This window comes from Mus musculus, chromosome 6 (assembly GCF_000001635.26).
Source record: "Mus musculus strain C57BL/6J chromosome 6, GRCm38.p6 C57BL/6J".
In the NCBI taxonomy this organism is placed as follows: Eukaryota; Metazoa; Chordata; class Mammalia; order Rodentia; family Muridae; genus Mus; species Mus musculus.
In genome coordinates, this window is record NC_000072.6 from 127,917,821 (window position 1) to 127,939,539 (window position 21,719).

Genomic DNA, 21,719 nt, shown 5'->3' on the forward strand with positions numbered 1-21,719 from the left:
ACAGACAGACAGAGGCAGACAGAGAGAGACACAGAGACAGACAGGGACTCAGGCTGAGACTGGGAGCAGAACTGTGGAAGACTTGAGCACCACCCGCAGGGGAGGTCGGAGAACGCCCCCTCTTTAGTCTCTCTTGAGATCCAGCCATTTACAGCTGCCCAGTCCCACAGGGCCTCAGAGGGTGAGAAAGCCATCTCCTCTACTCCAGGCAGGACGCCTCAGTGATGTAGCTGTTTGGGTCTTGGGTGGAATTGCCCCTTGGGTCTGGCATCAGGATCCTGTTTGGGGAGACTTGTTCACATCTCACAATGCAACCGTATCAAATGGAACAGGAATGCATGATTCCTGGATCTCTACGTCACTCTGTCAGTAGCCAACTGTGTGACCATAATAAATGTCACTTCAGCCTGGACCCTAACTCCTCCCTCTAAACTATGAAATTTTCTTTTTCTCTTTCTTTCTTCTTCCGTCTTTTCCTCCCCACCTTACTTTCTCCCCTCCTTCCATGATTCTTTTCTTCCTCCCCTAAGAACATTACCTGTAGTCCAGCACTCTCCACAGTGTGCCAGGGTAAATGAAGATTAAGAGGCATGCTTCCCAAAGAGAAAGATCTCCAAGTATCCAAGGAGACTAACCCAATTTGTCTCCTCTGCCTGGTCCTAACCCCTCTACAAGAAAAATAGCCAGCAAACAGGGGCAAGAAACATTCACTGTTGCCCCAGGAGTCTGGCAGGCAGAGGCTGATGTGGTCACAGCTCCTCACCTAAGCTCCTGCATGCCAGGAGTAGGTAGGCAGAGCATTATCAGAAAAAAAAGAGGACAGAGCTCTCCTGCAGAACTGGAAATAGGTGCACACTTGTAACAGGCTTAGAAGAAGTTAACTGGAATAATTAGCATAAGAAGGACGGGAAGGAGGGGGGGGTGAGAAACGGGTGCCTGATGAGTGGTGGTACCGTGTGTCCAGATACATGCTGTCAAATATGTCACCTAATCGTATATGTCTTACCAGGCATCCAGCCCCTAACACCTTGACCAAGTCCACAGTCTTGTTCACTGGCACAGCCTTACTTCAGGAGCATTGGCCATGAGTTCAAGAGCAGTAGCCATGGGCTTAGAACATGGATCAGGAGTTGGCAGTGCACTTGCCATGCAAGCGTAAGGACCTGAGTTCAGATCCCAAGAACCCACGAAAAGCCAATCACAGCAAAGCATGGTCTGCAGTCCCATTACTCCTACATCAAGAGCAGGAGACAGAGACCGGAGAACCCCCTGAGCCAGAGGGCCAGTTAGCCTGGTGTAGGCAGTGGCAAACCAGAGACCCTGCCTGTATCAGCAAAGTGGGAGAAGACCAATGTCTGACCCAAGGTTGGCCTCTTGCCTCTAGCCTCACACTGAGGAACCACACTCGCAAATAGGCACACACACACACACACACACACACACACACACACGTATCACACCACACACAGAAAGATTAAGAATAATAGAATAGAATAGAAAATAAAGAGTGAACACTTCCTAAGAGGCTGTCAGAGCCAGGGTATGAGAGAGGGAAACCTACCCAAGTGAGGGAAATATTTAAAGGGGGGGGGTGCAATTGCAGGAGAGTCTGGGCTCTGTATGGGGGTGGTGTGCAGTTCAGTAAGGGGACCAGCCCACCTCTGGGTAGAAGGAGCTCAAGGATGATATGGGACCGGAGCCAGGGTGGACCTTACAGTGAGGATAGTGACGTGAGTCTAACAGCAGGAGGAATCACCATGCAGACATCACAGAGAGACATCGGTGCTCTTGCAAAGGCTGATGGGTACACGGGTGGTGGTGGCATTGAGGAAGCTGCCCAAGGACAACTCATGAATGAGGAGCGTGGTCCTGAGTGAGTCAGCCTTTCCACCTAACCCCAAACCTTTCCAGAATGCCACAGAGCACATAGCAAGCAACCCTGTTCTGCCCCACCACTCCCGACACATGGCCCTCCACCCTGTGTGTTTCCTGCCTTTCAAAGCTGCAGGCAGTCCATTACAGGGAGCAGAGAACCCTGCCTTCTTAGAGATCCCATAGCTCCCTGTGTCTCCAGCAGAGAAACCCTACCTGTGAAATCCTGAGCAAAAAAAAAAAAAGAAAAAATTCCATAATTGCTCTCACACCCTCTGCCTGCTTCCCTCCAGGTCTGCACCTGAGTCCCCTCAGGCCTTAGGCAAGGATGGCTGCTCACGATAGGTTAGGTGTCCTGGATTGCACACACACACACCCACACACACACACACCACACACACACACAGGCACATGCACACACATAGTGTTTTCTGGTGCACTAGCAACAGGTCATAGCTGAAAAATTCAGCTACTATTTAACAGAAAGCCATCTCTGTCCTATGAAGAGCTGATGCTACAGAACCAAGCTGATGCAAATGACTGGGGAAACCAGATCTGGGCTCAGTGCTCTACTCCACAGTCCCTGCCCAGTGGCTTAATCTGCAGATAAAGACACTGGGACTTAAAAAATTTGTCCCACCCCACACCCAGTTAATCATACAACCCAAAAGACTTGGCCCAGTCTTTCTGGCTTCTACCTCCTGTGACACCTGGTGACCCATCCCAATAATGAACATTTTTACTTATTGTTTAGAGGTGGAGGTGACCAAGTCCAATACAACAAACCAAAGTCCCTGAAGGAGTTAAGACCCTCCTGCTCCTCATGGCTAGTTACAGTACCTTTTAGCTACCTTCTCCTCTAGTTGGAACTCTCTGGGAAGAGGGACCCTGGGGTCCCAGAACAATTGATTCATGCCATTCTCTTGCTTTCTATGGATTATCAGACCCAGCCTAAGCTTGTCTTCTAGACCTTGATTAGGCAGGATGGCCCTCCAGACGCTCCCAGATCCTGTGTTGTGGCTGGAGACAGCTTCCCTACCAGATCTGATATTTTGTAAGATCTACAAGTACGGGGTAAAGCACTGCTCAAGCTCTGAACCTTAGTCACCCTGGCAGCTGCCCTTAAGGAAGGAGGCAGGGCTTTGAGAAGCGGCACTAAGCCAGTTGTGTTCTATGGGACTTCACAGCGCCATCTACTGGGAAGAGAGGGTAGGACGCTTGGACCTGTGCTGTGATTCTCAAAGGGGCACCTGGGAACTTTCTAAAAAGCCCCTGCCTGTGTCTTACTCCCAGGGGTGCTGATTAGTGCGGGCTTCTGGTTTTTTCATAGCTCCTCTCGTTATTATGCTGCCACGACTCTGAGGACGTGGAGAAAACTTGGAGACTTATCTGGACACATGCATGCAGGCAGACTTCAGCCCTTGATCCCAAATGCATTATTTTATGTGTTAAATGATTCTTTTTTATTCGATTCCGAGTTGCTCCATGTACCCCAGCAGATTACCTGTCCACAAGCCAGTCTGAGCTTATTCCTCTGAGAGTCCTAGATGTGGGTGCTCATGTTATTGGTTTGGGGATGGGTGGGGCTCAGCATTAGCCTACCTAGTTAAAAAAAAATGTATGCCCCTTTTGATACAGATTGTACCCATTAACTATCTTATGATGTTCAGAATTTCTGCTTGGCAGTATCCTGTGCTTTTAGTTAATTTGTTTTGAAGGAGAGTGAGAGAGAGAGGAAGAGAGAGAGATTATTTCTTAGTTAATGTACTGTGTATCTTGGACTGAAGTTTGTCGGTACACCATGTACAAAGCACACATCCAGATAAGTCCTTGCAAGAAAGTAGCTGAAGAGGTCTTTAGGAGATTAGATTAGATTAGAGCCACCAATCTAGTGGGGCTCTCTCAACTTAAAAGATGAAGAACTGAGGAGTCAAAGACATGAAAGGACTGTCTCCATCTCCCACAGGAATTGTTCAGAGTTGAGACCCTCACTCAAGCCTTTCCAGGCAATACAGTTATATAAGGGAATAATGGGGAGATGTTTTACTCCCAGTTCCCAGTGGTCATGGAAGCTGACCAACAAGGATAGCCACTAGTCATTCGCATGTGTTGTAGCTCTACCCACCCAGACTCAGAACGTTCACAGGAATTGTGAGGGGCACAGATACCCCTTACCCATGGGGTCTCTGAACTGTGTCCTGGGATTCCTGACTCGAAGCGTGATTTGTAGGCTACATCATTGCTGTCATTAGTACCGCTAAGAGAAGGTGCTGGCATGTATAGCATAAGATGCTATTCATCAAAAAGTACACCCTGAGGTTAGAGAGGTTACAGTGGAAGGGGGGACTGTGCCTCAAGTGGTAGTGAGAAGGTTAGCCTCTCCAGTTCCATTTAGCAGCACAGCCGTGGTCCTGTGTGGTGCCCTTACGCTGACTTCCCTTGGAGCTGCCAATGGAGATAAAAGAGTGCTTGAAAGGAATCGTCCATTTGAACAGCAGACGTGGAGGATCAGGCACACCCACTTTGTCGGATCCAAGCACAGTCCTGCCTCTGTCCTCAAAAGACCTGGCCATGAATCTCAGTTCTGAAACTAACGGTGTCATCCCAGGCATACTGCTATTCCCTACAAGCCCGTTTCCTTCTTCATCTGCCACTCAGGATAATATGCCCTGCCCCGTCCTCCCCGGGTGATTGTAATAGGCAAGAAACTGGCAGAGTACGTGTGAGTCACATGATGTAAGTGCCTGGGGTGGACTAATTCCTAAGAACCCCCAAGCTCTGCTCTCCTGAGGTCTGTCACTGTGCCGAACGGAGAATGGGAAAATGACCATGGAGTCACTGTGGTCCAGATGGGGAACCTTTTATAGGAATGAGCTCCCCAGGTGTGGGCAGAAGTGGAGTGGGGGAGGAGCAGAGCCCTGTAGCCGTGACCACACTAAGACCTCTAAGGAACCCTCCATTATTCATCTGGAGGAAAGGGCCCATTCTTCAATAGGGATCTGAAAACCAGGGGCAAGAGGAAGTTGACCTTCCCAGGATCAGATGGCAGAGCTTCTCAGAAGTCCCCAAGTCCTGAGCAAATAGCTCTCCTACTCCATGTGTGGCACCTGTAGTACCCGCATGGTGCATAAATGTATTCTTCAAAGCATCACCCTACCAAAGTGATTCTTTGGCCTCATGATCCCTGGAGGCTGAACTCCTAGCTGTGCTCCATGGCCCTCTTCCTCGGCAGTGAGTGAGCCAGGGTCCCATCCCAGACCCTTCTCAAGACCAAACTGGAATATGACGGGTAAGTCCCTCCCCATCCTCTACAGGAGTGTGAGGAACATAGAGCCTTTCCAAGGAGCAGGCACTGTGGACACGCCCTAGCTCCACATCACTTCTGTGTCTGTCCCTCCTAGAGCAAGACCTCAGGCAGGGCACTTTTTCTCAGTGGGCCTGTTTCTTCAACTGCTGCCCAAATGTGCACATGGGCCAGCATGAAAGGCCCTCTGGGAAATTTTGGGAGAGTCCTGGGAACATGCTGAGAAAGAGAGCCCAGAACGGCATGGGGAAGGCAAAGGGTCTTCATCCCTGGTCAGTAAGAAGTATAGATTTGGGCTCAAACTTAGACTGGAAATCCCTCTGCATCTGTGAGGGGGCAGAGGCACAGGGTGAGGTGGGGGTGCTGGCAAGTCCACCGAGTACCTGAAACCTTCATTTGCTCGTTTATAAATTGTAATTGTATAAACTGAAATCCCCCCCCCCTTGAAAACTAATTGGCAGGGAGCCTGAAAAGGTTCTGTTGCCCAGTGGGCACTAGACAGATGGCAGTTGGCAAAGCCTCAGGCGCCACCTGATTGGTCTTGTATCTCTGCAGGTAGGTGGGGCAGCCGTCATGGCCGTGGGTATCTGGACACTGGTGGAGAAGAGCGGTTACCTCAGCATCTTGGCCTCCAGCACGTTCGCTGCCTCTGCCTACATCCTCATTTTCGTTGGTGGTCTTGTCATGACAACTGGCTTCCTGGGCTTTGGGGCCATCATCCGGGAGCAGAAGAGCTGCCTCTCCACAGTGAGTGTCCCCCCCACCCCGTCCCTATGTGGAAGCTGTCTTTCCACAGTGAGTATCCTTCCCTAGAGAGTGAGTGTAGGCCTGTGCTATGTGGGGGCAGAGAAGCATCTCACATGTCCCCCCAGGTTGGACACTGAGGATACTAAGTAGCCAGAGCAGGGTGGCTTCTGGGGGTCTGTGGTGGCTCTGCTGTCCAGGTATGTCGGACCTGAGCCAGGAGGTCAGCCTTAGCAAATACCATAGCAACTTCTAGGGTCTTTTTTCCTTCTCCTTCTCCTTCTCCTTCTCCTTCTCCTTCTCCTTCTCCTTCTCCTTCTCCTTCTCCTTCTCCTTCTCCTTCTCCTTCTCCTTCTCCTTCTCCTCCTTCTCCATCTCCATCTCCATCTCTTTATCCTTATCCTTATCCTTTTCCTTCTCCTCCTCTCTTTCTTCTTCTTCTTCTTCTTCTTCTTCTTCTTCTTCTTCTTCTTCTTCTTCTTCTTCTTCTTCTTCTTCTTCTTCTCCTTCCTCCTCCTCCTCCTCCTCCTCCCCCTCCTCCTCTTCTTCCTCCTCCTTCTTCTTCCTCTTCTTCTTCTCCTTCTTTGGATATGCACCCATATGTTGTTTAATAAGTACTTATGGCAGTTCCATGGAAAGGCTTGGTAAGGCTTAACTGATTTGATCATTTGTAAAGAGTATTTATTTCATGGCTGGCATTTGTAGTCACCATGTTCTTCATGGCAGCTTCTTCCTGGGGGTCTGGAGAGACACACATAGCATATACCCAGGGTCAGGATAAAGGCCAGGGAGGAGCCAGCAGGGACCCTGAGGCCAAGAACACCTCAGACTCCGCACACCCAGCTCTCTGCCACCCTTTGACTGTGACTGACTATGGCCTCTCTGTACCCACCCCAGACTAAGCCTCGTGTTCAGAAGAGAAGAAACAGACAGAGAAAACTGAAAAAAAAAATAATAATAAAGCTTAGGCTTTGCAAGGAAGCCCAAGCTGCAGAATAGATGCAAATTTCAAAGAGAAATCAGGCTGAGCTTGAAAGAAAGCAGGCGACGGAAAGGAACCTCAAAGAGCTCTTGAGCTGCCTCTACCCACCCTGCATCCCAGCCCCACTGCCCACCCCAGGCTGTGCAGTTCTGTTTTGCACTCATCCTAGGGAGTGGAAGGCGGGGCTTGCAGTCGGGGATCCTGAGGCTTGGCCCCTGTAGCAGCTCTCAAAGCAGCGACCTAGTTTTTGGCCTGGATATAAAAGCTGCTCTGTGCAGACCCAGCTGTGTGGTGCTCCCATTTTGAAGAATTCCTTCATTTGACTCTGAGGGAGAGCTTGGACCCAGGGTGCTGGCAGGGTACATGGTGATATGTAAGCTAAAGTGCTCCAGGAGGTGTACTCGGAGGCACCTTCCAGAGTGGGGCAGGGGTGTGGGGAGTAGCTACAGCCTGCCCAGTGATCCTCAACCTGGCCTGGCAAGATCATGGTCATCCCTTGAAGCCCATGTGAACTGGCTCTGGACACACACACACACACACACACACACACACACACACACACTTAGGGCCAGGAGATGGTCAAGTGCCTTATACAGAATGGTGCAGTATTCACATATAGTCTATATCCATACTCTATCTCTTTAAAATCATCTCTGGCTACTTATAATTCAAAATACACTGCAAGTGACACACAAATAATTGTGCCTTGTCATTAAAGGCTAATGGTGTTATTCGGTACACACTAAGTACAGACACACCGTAGCAGACCCTGTCTCCTCCACGTGTACCCAAGGCTGGTTGACTCCCTGGATGTAAAGCCAACTCTTTCACCAACACATGGTGAAGATTTGGCCACTTAAGGTCCCTGAGAGTCTTCTGCATGTCCCATATCTAACCATTCTGCTGGAGGAAGACACTGGGTTATAAGAACTCAGGCAGTGAACTGCCCTGTACTTCAGTGACCAGCCCTCATGGGGACTGTGTCTTATGGAAATGGAGCTATCAGACCCAAAGAAAGACCTCTTTCCATGAGAGGCTCGGTTCTTGGGTCTGTGTACAGCTGTACTCTGAGATGCCTGCAATTCTAGATGCGCTATTGTCCTGGGTCCCTAGGACCTGTCCCAGGAAGGCAGGCTTCTGAGTCCTGCATCTCCTTCCCTCCTACCAAGGACTGCCTTGTAGGGCATCTCAGGGAACATGAGGCGGAGGAGAAGCCATCTGCTGGGGAGACCAGGGCTCCCTCTTGACAGCCTAAGAAGGAATACAGACACTGTCCCTTGAGGACCCAGCTTCTGACTCAGCCATCCATCTAGGGGGTGAGGTGTCCCCAGAAGCCTCAGGAAACAGCCTCTGCTGACTAGGCACAGCTTGCTGACGACACAGATGGCCACTGTTCGCTGAGCACCGCCGCCGGCTGCTCCTCACACTCCACCAACCCTGCGAAGGCACTGCCATCTGCATTGCTCCCAGCACTGGTGCCTGCTCTCTCACTAGGGCTTCACCCACCCCCAGAGCTGCTCGGGCTCCTGATGTGCACTTGACAGGAGCTGGGGAGCAGTTACAGGGGAAGCCACCTACCGAGAGGGGTCACTGGGAGGAGCACCAAGGGAGCAGGCTCAGCCAAGCAGGTAGGAGGCAGAAAGCAATCGCGTTGTCAGGAAGGGGTAGGACACACAGAGAGACCAGAGGTGCCTTTGAATGTTAGCAGGTTAAAGCCAAAGGATGTTGGGAAGGGAAATTATGGTAGGACTGAGTCTTATCTGCCTGGTCCTCCTGTTACTACTAACTGGGATGCTCACAACCTGATTGTGGGGGTGTTGAGGCAGTGGAAAACTATAACATACACCTATAGGAGGGAGCAAATAAATGGTCCATCTCCTATGCTCTGACCTAGCATACCTCCTGTCCCTCTTTTTACAGCTGAGGCGCTAAGGCCCAAAGATGTGGAGTGACTGAACCCAAAATGCAGAAGTCCCCTCTACAGCCCACTTCCCTCGGAGGTGGGAGCTTCATGGTTCACCAGTCAGGTCTAGAATCTTCCCAGAAAGCTACATAGAAAAAATAAGGGTAGAGAGCATATCTCCAGATTCACTCTCAGATTAGAGATACAAGACGGGGCAGGCTGTTGGCCCATCTATGACTGCATGTGTGTGTGCACTTACACGGGTGCTTGTGTGCGTGTGCACACATGCATTCTGAACCTTTGCAACACATCCTGCAACTCTCTCAGTGTTCCACCTGGGATGTGGGATGTAAGGGCCCCCTTCCAGGCTAACCCACCCACACATTACAAAGTCACCTTTCCTAATTGCATGCTGTCACCCTAGCAGCCCTGACGTGGGCCACATGGCCAGTATTTCCACTTTGGAGTAAATCGGGGAACAAGCTACCAGAAGTCACCTGCATTCTTTTCATTTCATTTGGAAAGAGACCAGAGGTGCTAAGTCATGGAAAGGACATTAGCCCGTGCCTCAATAAGAGGATCATAAGTGGAGAAAAACTGTCCGTCTGTGCAGGAGACAAGGCCCTGCCCCAGAGTTGGGAGTTCATCAGACTTTGTGGGCCCAGGCAAATGTCTCTGGCTAAGAAAAACACGGCGAGTAATGTCTATGGGTAGGAAAGTGTGCTGAGTGTGAGAGGAGGAGGGCTCATGCCTGCTGGTCCCTGGCTTTTCCTCCATTGAAATCTGAGCTCATTTCAAGCATAGGCCTTTCTCAGTGAGCCCACCAGAGCCAGCTGTGTGACTCTGGACCTCTGTGCCGTCACTGCAAGGTCTGCTCTTTAGGACACCGGTGCTGATCTGAAAGTGGAAAAAAAAATGCTCTCCCATTCTATTGGGAGGGAGCTACAGGCTCCCAGAGCCTTGGCTGTAGGGTCTGATTTCCTGGGTCACTGTTTCGAAGATTTAAGCGCCACCAAATAGAGGAGCACAGAGGATCACTCTGTGGCCAAGCGGAGGGCAGAGCAAGACAGATTAGCGAGTCACGGGAGGACACAGTTGGGCTATAGGGGCTGGGCCCTGGTGCCCTTCTAACTTCTCATTGGAGCAGCTTCTATGGGGGATGCCTTCTCACCCAGGCTGTGGGCACGTTGGGAGCAGCGCCCTAAAAATAACTGCTAATTTAGGTCCCTTCTCAAAGGAGTTGTGCTATGATGTGTTGATTAGAACTGTGCTTTTATGATCTTTACATAACTCGGCTTCCCGGACCTTAGGATGCTTGCCCGTTACCCCCACATCAAATCGCCTGTAGCAACGGGGTTACTACTGTGCCTAGGAGAGGCTGGGCCATGCACCCAGGTTGGAGGTTGCACAGCAAGCTGGGCAAGCTGTGAAACAAACAAACAAACAAACAAACCCAAACCTGCTTTTGAGCACCAGCCCAGATACATCTGCCATGGATTCTAGACTTTGTCCTCCTAGCTAACAAAACTTCAGGAGACCAGATGGAAGGAAGCATTGTGATTCAGGGTCCCCTGGCTTTCAGAAACTGGGTTCTAGAACTTACTTTTTTTTCATCCATCCCCTCCCTAAAAATAAAAATAAAAAATCTCCTGACAAAGACCCAGTTTAGTCTGAGACATCCATCACGATCTTCATTTGGCTGAAGATATAAAAGTTTGCAGGGCCCACATTCCAGATTCTAAAAATAGGTTCCTCCTTTGATCTGGATGACATGGGCCCTGGTCAACAGCTTTCGGCTCAGATGGCCTGAATTCATTCTCTCTCTCTCTCTCTCTCTCTCTCTCTCTCTCTCTCTCTCTCTCTCTCTCTCCCCCCCTCTCTCTCTCCCTCCCTCCCTCCCTCCCTCCTTCCCTCCCCCTCCCTCCTTCTTTCTCCCTCCCTCCCTCCCTCCCTCCCTCCCTCTCTCCCTCTCTCCCTCCCTCCCTCCTCTCCTCTCTCCCCCCATCTCAATATCTCTCTCTCTCTGCTAAAATAGAAGACCTGATGTGAATAATTTAAAGTCCATCCCTTTCCTTTCTTGGTTCTTACACCAAGCCGATCACTGCGACCATGTCCAAAAGGATAAGCTATTCCTGTCCCTGAGGACTGTTGCCTTCTTAGGAAAGTGACCTTTAGGGTCTGCAGACAGGCCAGGACAAAGGGTCCAGGAGGGAGAGATATCCAGCCTTGGTGCAAGCAGGCCAGCCGCTCGCTAGACTCTTCCTGGGGACACTTGAGGACGCTCCCACCCCCACCACAACCCAACTTGGATGCTCATCATTCCAGTGCCCAGCTTTGATCTTTTTCCCTTTTCTCTTTGGGGACCACTGTGTGGAGAGCTGGACTCACTGTGCTTCTTCTCCTGCTGCCTCCATCTGATTAAAGATTTCAAAAGGGAAGTGAACACCAAGGGGGGAGATGAATAAAGGCAAGGCAGCCACCTCCACAAAGCTGAATACATCTAAAGCAAATGATCATCTCTCTACACCAAAACTGGGCTTCAACGCTGCCTATGTTAGCCCAAGAAAGCAGTGAGAGTAAGTTCTTAGTTAAACAATTCAGAGTTCAATGCCTGAAAGGACAGTGAGCCAGGAAGTGGGTGGCTCAGGGTACTCACTCTAATCTGTCCTCTGTCCTCGGCCACTTTAGTCATTGCTTCTTTCATAGGCAGGACACAACAGAGAGCAACAAGGTTCTAGGCTGTGTTGGTTATAAGTCTACCGGTGGAAACGTGAGTGTCTCACTACTTGTGTTTGTATCATACACACACACACACACACACACACACACACACACACACACACGCATGCACTTTTTCTGTCCTCACTGAACAGTGACGCCAAGCCAGGAAAATCACTAGTATGGTGTGGGATGCCCATAGTAGCAGGCAGGTGTCTACAGAGGGCACGAGGCATATCTGTGACAAAGCACACAATCAAAGCAGACTGTCTAATAATATCCGCTGGCCCCAGTCTCCAACCCCAAACTACAAAGCTCTGTTTGGTGATCCTCCCTGGCCCCCCTGAGGCTCAGAGTAACATAGGGACCACCTCTAAGCACAAGGCACTCACTTTACAGGTTACACATCTTTCCTACACAGCCATTTATGGACTCGGACCCTTCTAGAAAGGCCATCTAGACTAAGGGACAGTTAGACTATATTTGAGGAGGCTGGAGACCTTGGTCTTAAAGACGGGTGGGTGGTTGGACAGATGGTCATGTGAACCATGGAAGGAAGGAGGGAGGGAGGGAGGGAGGGAGGGAGGGAGGGAGGGAGGGAGGAGGTAATGACAGTGGTATGGACAGGAGTCAGGTGTCATGCCATGGCTTCCTTCCAGCCTGTGAGATTGCCTAGTGGAGAGTTTTTATGACAACTTGATCTCTTAAGATGCCAACTACTCTGTACCTAGTACTGACCCACACTGTCACCCAGGCAAGATCCTAAAAGTGTCTTGCATGGGTATTAGACACCTGATCCTAGGCAAGTGTGCAACAACCCAAGAGCATTGCTACATCTGATCACTTCTGATAGTGCAAAAATGGATGCCTTTGGTAACCTTGGATGTGTCTACGTCTTGCAGCCAGGTTTCTGACTCCTTCCCTAGGACCTTGGCTGGAGCATGCAGGAAGCCCTCTCTTGAGCCTAACCATATCTGTGTGTACCTCTTCTGCACCCTGGTCTCAGAAACATGGGCAGGATTGGTGTACACCCCCCATGCCCGGCAAACCTGAAGATTGCTCCCCTCTCTGGGTAGCCAGCCCTCATTACTAACCTGTGAGCCAGGCTGCAGAAAACACCCCAGGGAAGATAATGAGACCATCAAGGAAGAGGTGGCCTGTGGAGAGGAGGGGTCATTTATAGAACTGCACCCCCCCCCACACACACACACCATTTGCCTCTATCCATGCAACTGAGTCTTCACCCCACACCCGCCCAACCCCAGGAAGCGGCACAAACAAAGCTGCTGTATTCTTTCTCCTAGAGAGACAAACATTGTACCAATGACACACCAAAGAAATAAATCCACCCAGATCTATCTCGTGGAAACAGTGGGTACACCCCAGTAACTTACTGTTCCCCCAATTACTCACAGGAACACAGGTGACCCTCAGCAAGCTACTTCACTCAAGAGCCCACCCCCATCTGGATGCCAACTTAAAACTTGAGTCCTTGAGCTTCCGATAACTTGCAGACAGCTCCGCCAAAGAAACTCCTCTCCTTCACAAATGCTATTTTTATAACCTCAGGGTACGACCTGATGCATCTTGAGTCTCCTGATCCCTGTAAGCTCCCTGCGCTTCCGGACTCTTATGAGTCAGCTTGCCCCTTTAGGAGGGAAGGCTTCAATTTGGAGGAAGTAGCTACACAAAAGGGAAAGATTGCCTTCCTTTGGAGACACGGCAGTGGGCCTTGGGGCTGAGGGCTTCCTCTACCTTGGGACCAGAAGAGGAGCGGTGGTGGTATTAGATGTCTGGCTGTGTCCCCTTCATGGTTTGTACTGGACTTGTCTGTGGGAAAGCTTTCATGTTGACTGTCCATGGTCACTGCCCTAATTAACACTGAGGTTCTAGGGACACTTCAGTCAGGTGAAATGTAACACCCCAGAAGCTAGAGGGCTGAGCGTTGGCATCCCCCCATGGTAACTGACTGAAACACATAGGTTTCCAGCAGCAGCCAGCAGCCTTAGCCCCTCTAGATGTGACAAGCACACATACCTCACTTAGCCCACCACAGAACAGAGCATGGGACATCCCAAGGGCAGGCTGGTCCTAAAGCAAGGACACAAGACCCGCTCACCAAGCAGAGAACCCTGCACCAAGCAGGATGCACTAGGGAGGAAGGAGGACTTCTGACTCTTTCAGGCCAGGAGAGCATGTTGGACAAATACCTCCCTCTCACTCTGCTTGCATTTAATGCCCAAGACCCAAAGGGTAGTATCTTCACCCTAGTCACAGAGGCAAACCAAGCCACCTTCTGTGCCACTACCTTCCAAACCAGGACCACCTTTCTCTACCTGGTCATTGCCACCTCCAGCAGCATGCTTGATAAATGCAGTTGTCTGGTTGGTTGGTTGGTTGGTTGGTTGGTAGGTTGGTTGGTTGATAGGTTGGTTGGTTGGTTGGTTGGTTGGTTGGTTGGTTGGTTTTTTGTTTACAGCCAGTTAACTTCCTCCATCACCCCTCACCTCCACACTTCTGCAGCCAGTGCTGCATCACACATGGAAGGCTGGATGCTCAGCCGTCAACCTCAACAAGGGGTTTACACTCCCCACAGATGCTTTCTCCTCCAAGGGCTTTGACGTTTCCCAACCCCCAGGCTATCTGTTCCCTGGAGCCTGACGTCTCCTCTCTTGATCCTGGTAGAAATGTCTCCTTCTCGGTTCCCCTTTCTCCATTACTCTTTTCCTAGAATTCTCACCACTAGCAACCACGCTGTAGCCCCATCCTGGACCCCTGCCACCATGCCCTGCCCTCATTACAGGTTTCTCTATCTCCCTGTTAGCCTGTGAGAAAATGGGAAAGCCCAGACCCTTCCAGGGGTTCTCAGGCAGGTTAGTCAGGTCCTCATCCATAAATCTATCAGCAGGAGGATCCTCGAGATTCCTGGGCTATGTGCACCACTCCATCCCCTCCATGGGGAGCCTGCTTCTCTCTCTGCACCCAGCCGCAGGCCCTGTACCCATTCTGGATCGTGTTGTCACTCAGCCCATTCAGATGGAACTCCGGGAAGTCCCGACATGAAACTTGGTAGGCACCTGTCTTTGGCTGGTCTCACAGGGACTATGTTTTGCTTCCATGGTGCCTGGACACAGGCAAAGTGGTCCTCTTGGGCCCCAGCAGTTAGCCCTGCACTCTGGATGACCTCTGCACTTCTGGAATACCTCCTTCCTCCTCAGGACCTGCTAGCTCCCTCGCTGCACTGTCTCAGCTACCTTCATGCCAGTTCTGGTGCTGTCTCTGCCCAGCCCCCCTCCCAGCCACCCCCCAGCAGAGACTGGCACCACCTCCCAGCTCTCAGGTGGGATGGCTAAGGCCCAGCATCTAGCTAGGTAAGGCTGTGGCCCGCTGACCCAGTCTGTGAGCACTGGACTGGCGCCAGGAGGACTAGAGGTCACCTTTGACCTTCCAGCAGTGACATCTTGTTAGAGGAATGACTTGATGCTCCCAAGTCTACATCCTCTCTCTTCTGCAAATAGCCAAGTGCCTCCAGCTGGTGGGTAATTGTCAGAAAATAATTTGCCCCAAGGTCACTTGCTGCTTAAACAGCTGGCTCTGTCTTTTCCGGTTTGGCTTGGTCTGAAGTCCCTGGTCCTCCCCCATTCCCTGCTGCTGTCATCTTTCACACTCAGCTGCTGAGATTTTCAGTGGGGGAGGAAGGGCTTCTCACTGCCGGTTAACTTTGGCCACGTCTTGAGTCTGCTTTTTCTTCAAGACTATTCTGAGCATAGCCTCATATCTCCATGAGTCCCGGCCCTCCTGGACCAGCACCTTAACGGTTATGTGGTGGTCTGCTGGCAAGCCTTGCAAACTGATTTTGTTTTTGCTTTTAAATCTCATGTGCAGAATGGTGAGGGGGACCAAGGAGGAGCACTTTGGTAAAGCTTCCTTGTTTGTGGCAGAGTCCACACAGCAGCGCAAGTCTGAGATGGCAATTTTATAAAAGTCTTAAAACTGACCTCAAAGATAGCAAAATAGATGCCGAGCTGCCGCCCTGCGTCATTTGCCCCTGCGTATCTGACCTAGAAATTACCAGGCACTTGGCTTGCCCCAGTGTGGGGTGAGTCCATCTGAAGACTGTTTCTAATTAACTGCCCTAATGTCCTAGGGAGACGTATTTCTACATGTTTCCTGCAGAGCCTCTCATTATAAAATACACTGGTTTCGTTCAGAGACTACTGTGCAGTCCCAGAGTCCTCGCAGCTCTGTCATTTTAAAAAGTATCTAACTTTTTTTTGAGTTAAAACTGTTCTATTAAAGAATTATCGGGGGTGGGGGGAGGTGGGGAGATGGTTCTAAGAAATAAAGACCTCGCTGTGCAAACATGAGGATGGGGGTTCGATTCCCCCAGATCCATGCAAATGCCACATCTATGCAATTCCCATGGCAACACACCTCTTCCCCAGGTCACCAAGAGCGAGAACATATGGAAGAAACAATTCCACCCGAGTCCACCTTGGCGGAGCAATGAGTTTATTGGTGTTTGTCACAGGAGCGTAGGGGACCAAAAAGCAGCTTTCTGCCTGGAAAGCTCACTCCAGTACAGATGAGGCTGAATCCCTGGCACTCCACGCACATCTTGCAGCCAGCTCCACCCAAATGTTCCCCTGTCCAGCAGTTGCTTCCTGCTTATGTAACCTTGGGCAGAGGCCTATGACTCTTGTTGCTTTTTGTGTCCTGAGAGGATGCTTCCCTTTGAAGGAAGTAGTTACACAACCCTAGGCATCACTCCAGCCTCCTGACCCTTGCTCAGGTCACACTGAGTAGTGCAGATGTGTCCTCCCAGACAGGCAGAGTCAAATCCTTCTAATGCTTGTGTTCCTGGGTCCCATCGCTCGCTTCTTGGCAAGTGAATAACTTTCTCCAGTCTTCTTTTGTGCATTGCAAAGTGCCTAGGGACACATATGCAAATTAACTCTCAGCATCAGCCTGAGAACCTGAGGGGGAATGTGTCTCAGACTTCCCCAATCTCTAGATCATTGACATGTCTGCTGGGTAGTTTCGCACTGTAGAAACTGTCCCATGCTTCAAAGGTCAGTGGCACCCTGGTTCTGCCTTCTGGAAGCCCATAGTACCTTCTGTACCGCCTGTGACAATTGAAAAATTGTCTCCAGATTTTGCCAACCAGTCCCTGGAGGCAAAGTCTTTCCAGAATAAGTGAACCATTGGGTAACCTGAACCGAGGTAGCAGCTGTGTTGCCTTCCAGACAGAAGATAAAACAACTTTTCAGCACAGACCCTGCTGCGGGTTCCTGTTGTCGCTCACTCCTCCTGTAACCCAAGGGTGTTTCCCGAGCATACAGCTAACCTTACCAGGCACAGTGGAAGAGCCAGGGAACTCCAAGATGTGTTTCCTTTCCCAAGAAGCTCACAGTTACTCTGGGGAGACAGGACTGAGCTCTTCGGCAGAAGCAACTGAGACAGCCATGAGCCATGAGTCTTGCTGTGTTGAAGGTGAAGACCTCCCCAGAGCAAAGGAGCAGTGGAGCAGCAAGGGAAGGGATCAGAAGCCACTGAGTCCAGACAAGAGGACCAAGGAGACAAGGCTGAGTCAGGCAGGTGTCAGGAAGGCAGTGCTGTGGACATCTTCAGGGGTTGGCACTGTAGATTCAGGGCTGAGCTGGGAAATGAAGGACAGGTAGGCACTGCCAGTGGCAGGGGCAAAAGCTTGAAGGCTGGACAGATGGCCTGGGGTGCAAGGGGAGGCTCTCTGACTCATACCAAGGGACTGAGATGATCGTGCTGTGAGTCTTCAAGGGCTGAGTAAAGTGTAGAGGAGGAGGCAGCAGGGTTAAGGCATTCCTAGGGCTCATGACCTCCCATCACAAATGCAGCAAACTACCAAGACCAATCAGTCCTGTGCTCAGAGCTGCAGGGTCCATTGAGCCCTTTGCCTGCCTCCTGGAAGCTGTCACAGGGAGCTATGACTCAGGGCTTATCTCTCTCCCAGGTGAGTCACACATCTGCAATCTTCTTGCAGTAGGAATGGCTGCCTGAACTGTCACCTGTGGCCAGCTCAGTCCCCTCAAAACGCCAGGCTCCACCCCTGCTTCCTGGGACACCTGATCACGCCAGGGCATCACTCCTTGCTCCCTTGGCATTTCACACAGTACCAAGGTGTCTCCTCCGCATGACACCTTACACATGTCACATGGCCTGTTGGATAATCTGAGCAGTCCCAGTTTCACCTGCCATAGAGTCCAGAGATGGGACATGGTTTCATGTCTCTCTCCTCCCTCTTTATACCTGTTCTGAGGAGCTACCACAGTAGTGATTTCCCCAGGGGAGCAGTATGAAACAGCCACCTCCTCAGGTCTGGTACCCATGAGCTGACAGAGAAGCAGGTGGCAGGATGTGATCTCCTAGCTGCCAGCAGCCTAATACTGCTATTCAGGGACAGGCACTCCATCACCTCTTTCCTGATATCTTGGAGGACATGCTAATATACATTTGAGAGGTCTGGGTTGACCAGTAGTCCCTGCCTATGGGTCCTGTATGGCAAGACAAAGGCTACCCTTAGTAAAGGGTAAAGAGAGTGGAGGACAACCTCAAGCCAACCAAAAGGGAAAACATATTAGAAGCATTGAGGCCCTGAGGACTGTGGAGTAGTGGGACAGTCTCCTGAGTGGTGACAATGCATCTACACTCTCTAGTGGGCCAGGCAGTTCCAGGACTGTCCTCTGCTTATCTAGACTGCTAGTCCCTGACACTGTCTGGAATCGTTGCTTACCTCAAGCCTACACTTGGCTATGCTCTGTGAGGAAGCACGTCAGAGCTCTGGAAAGTCAACTTCTTTAACCAGTCGGGATGGAAAGGGCAGGCGATGCCACCATTGCCACTGGCAAGGGATTGAAAGCCCAAGTCCATGCTCAGGACTTCCACAGATGCCTGGAAGCTCGTATCCTACGTACAAGGACCACAGCAACCGCATGGCTGTTATGGAAGTATACCACCCTGGTCTGAGAGTATTTTTGTAATTTGCAGTGGTGCCCATTCAGTCAGCCCCAGTGAGCACAAGAGCCTGACTTGTCACAGATGCCAAGCTTGCCACCAGCTCTCTCGGTGTCTTCATGCCCTTTCCTGAGAGCAGACACAGGCATCATAGACCTCTTAGATGCATCAGCTTACTCTGGGTCTCATTCAGTACCATCTATCCTAACAGGTTGAAGAGTCTTGGTGCCAAGGAATGTGTCCTGGGGAGCCTATAACCCCTCCCATACTACGAGTCCCGAGTCTCATACCTGGAGCCTGGAAAGCCCTGTTTAGACAAACAGAACCCTAGACAATGCCTACCGCAGATGGGATCACAGAATGTCTAGTCTGTACACTCATGGCACCCCACTCTTGTCTTTTCCATATCTTCATCCATGGAATGATGGGGTGCATCTGGGAGGAACTGGCAAAGCTTGAATGTTCAGGCCTTGTATTATTTTCTATGACAACATAGGAGAAAACAGAAAGGGTGATCAGGAACATACTTTGTCCTCTCTGCCTAGGCTCCTTGGGTGACAGGCAGTCTAAACCCCCATCTAGAAAGACTAGCAAGTTTTCCTGGTCACCAATGGTAGCTAGCCACAGTGCTGAGAGCAGAGAATGCAAAGATATTACCAAGGGCCGAGACTTAATTGAAAGGGCAGCTTCGCCAGGGTTCTTTCCTTAGGAGATGAAAGAAATCCCACGCCCTTTGTGTGTGCTTCCCAAGCCCTGCCCATCAGGCAAAGAACAATGGCTCTGTCTTGCCCTCCTGAGGGCCCATTACAGCTGTCTTCTCCTGCCCACATACCTTCCCCTACTTCATCTCAGATGTCACCCAGTGGTGGCCTTCCTAAATCCTGTGATCTCAATACACTTTCGTGGCTGCCCCTATGTGGCCTAGGGAGAGGGCAGATATTCTTCTTAGTGGCCATCTGCTCTCACTTCTCTATTCTCTTCACCTCCCTCTGTTCCTTGTCCCTCGGGTGCCTGTGCTCTGCCGACACTCCCTGTCCCTGTCTAGTCCTCTCCCAGATCATATGGGCCTAACCTGTTGGCTCCCATGAGGCTCAGGAGTGCTAATGATAGTTCACAGCCAGGTGGGAGCCAGGAGACAGGCTCACAGTCAGGTACCTGAAGCTCAGGGCTGGCACTGAGGAGCCTGGGAGAGGCAGGCATGGTGAGGGCAGCCAAGAGCCTTGGGGGAACCTATGTAGTATAGGAAGCAGGCATTGGATCTGGAATATATAACTCAAATCACCACCCGTAGGCTTCTATCTTTGCCTTCTCCATGGCCCTATTTCCTTGGCCCAGCCTGAGTGTCTGCATTGTCAAAACACAAATGTTCCACACTTCTTGGGGTACTCTTCTGCTTGGAGTATGCTTCTCTCCTTGTGTCCTCTTTAGAGAGGTTTCATAAATGTCATCTCCTCCACAAGACCTGTTCTGACACCCCTCCACACCAGGAGCCTCTAGAGTTGTCCCGCTGAATACATGAAGTTCTAATAACTTCATAATGCCCAACACCCATGAGTCAATAGTACCTTACCCTTACCCACAGTGCCTAGCACCTAGCGTCAAGTCAGTGTCTATTCAATCCTGGATGGGGAGGTGGATTCTTGGGCTCCCCATGGAGTAGTGAGCAGAAGGGTGAGTGGGAAAATTGGTGGTGGTAGCCAGCAGGGGTGGGGTCGTCATGTCCAGATACTAGATGTAGATAAAATGAGGAGGGTGGGAATGACAGGAGCCCTGGCAGGTGTCCCTGCTGCCCCATGCTTCTTCTTAGAGGGTTTTGTTACAGGGGAGCCCCGATCCCCAGGGTGACCATTTCTCTCTTTGCTCCTAGTATTTCTGCCTGCTGCTGGTCATCTTCCTTGTGGAGCTGGTGGCAGGGGTCCTGGCACATGTGTACTACCAGAGGGTAAGTACTAGGTCCTGATGCAAAGTTTTCTGTTGGTGCCATGACGAAGTCACAGCAAGAAGTTGGGGTTCATGCTCCCTAGGCAGCTGGGGCAGGTGTCCTTATAGGTGGCCTTGTTTCCTGGGCTGGTGATCCTTGGCACCCCAGTTTCCTGTCCCAGATCTGGTAGATCGCTCTGTTTCTGTTAGCACTGCTGTGCTTCATGTAGGAACTGGGTGAGAGTTTCTCAGGGAGTCTGGTTCATCCTTCTCCCCTGACCCTCTCAGGGACCCCAGAACAAGAACACCGCCTGCTAAGATGGCCATTGAGAAGAGATTAGAAGGGGTCAAAGGGCAGACTGACACTGTAAAGACTGGCGTGGGCCCTGCCTACCTGGATAGGTAAGAGTCAGACTCTCTCTCTTCCTGAGCGTATGGCTTCAGATTCAGGATTTGAGGACAAGAACAGGGTGACATGGGGATGAAATAGACAGTGTGTCCCAATCAAGCAGGTCATTTCGAGCCAGTGTCCACCTAGGTTCACAGGGTCACAAGTGCCCACAGGTGCAGTGATGCTCATCATCCCCAGATGTATCCCCTAATCAAAGTATCAAACCTCATCTTGCAATCGGAGTTTAAACCCACAAGTTGAAGGACGCTCCTAAGAGACACAGCCTGGGCCATGTCCTCCTCAGCCCCACTGTCCACTCTTCCCTTCCTGTCAGCTCACAACACCGATTGAGTCATTATTCCAGTTTCCTGACCCCAGCTGGTGGGGATTTGGGGACACCTGGGGGAAGGTGGGGGGGATATGCTGACACTCCATGCTCCCCTCCTCAGCTGAGTGACGAGCTGAAGTGGCACCTGAACAGCACCCTGACTGAGCACTACGGACAGCCCAGGGCCGCAGAGATCACAGCCTCGGTGGACCGGCTGCAGCAGGACGTAAGCCACACAGAGAGATGCAGGCTTACACCCTGCCTCTGTCTCTCCCAGTCTATGCCATCCACTTCGGGACAATTTACTCACCTTCTCTGAGCTTCTGTTGACACTTCCCTAACCTAAGCTATATGGTGGAGAGGTGCAATGATGGTCATAACTTCTAGATGTGTCCCCCAACACCATGGAAAGTACTTAATGAACCCTGGCTTCTCCGAAATACCTCTTCCACTCTGTCCACCCCCCCCCCCCCACTGCAGCCTTCCAGTTTGTGCCTCCTGGGACAGAAAGCTGCTCTCAGCTCCTCCTGTCTATGAACTAATTTCATCCTTCCTCAGAAAGATGGG

At 51.0% G+C, this 21,719-nt stretch overlaps 1 protein-coding gene and 2 long non-coding RNA genes across 4 annotated transcripts in view; 2 read left to right on the forward strand and 1 right to left on the reverse strand.

Annotated features, from left to right (window-relative positions):
• The window catches only part of Tspan11 (tetraspanin 11), a 65,523-nt gene that overhangs the window by 30,312 nt on the left and 13,492 nt on the right, over nt 1-21,719 (forward strand). For both annotated transcript variants that reach the window (XM_017321722.2, NM_026743.3), the window contains exons 3-5: nt 5,732-5,923; nt 20,381-20,455; nt 21,274-21,378. In XM_017321722.2, the coding sequence (XP_017177211.1) occupies nt 5,732-5,923; nt 20,381-20,455; nt 21,274-21,378 (372 nt within the window). The remainder of the gene's footprint in view (nt 1-5,731; nt 5,924-20,380; nt 20,456-21,273; nt 21,379-21,719) is intronic.
• On the forward strand, nt 10,801-19,615 carry Gm38903. Its single transcript, XR_869464.1, has 2 exons — nt 10,801-11,381; nt 12,939-19,615. It is a non-coding gene; the product is annotated as a predicted gene, 38903 (long non-coding RNA).
• Nucleotides 16,869-21,719, reverse strand: part of Gm15870 — a 10,165-nt gene continuing 5,314 nt past the window's right edge. The window contains exons 2-3 of the long non-coding RNA XR_003956523.1: nt 18,856-18,995; nt 16,869-17,321 (exon numbers count right to left, since the gene is read on the reverse strand). This is a non-coding gene — a long non-coding RNA (predicted gene 15870). The remainder of the gene's footprint in view (nt 17,322-18,855; nt 18,996-21,719) is intronic.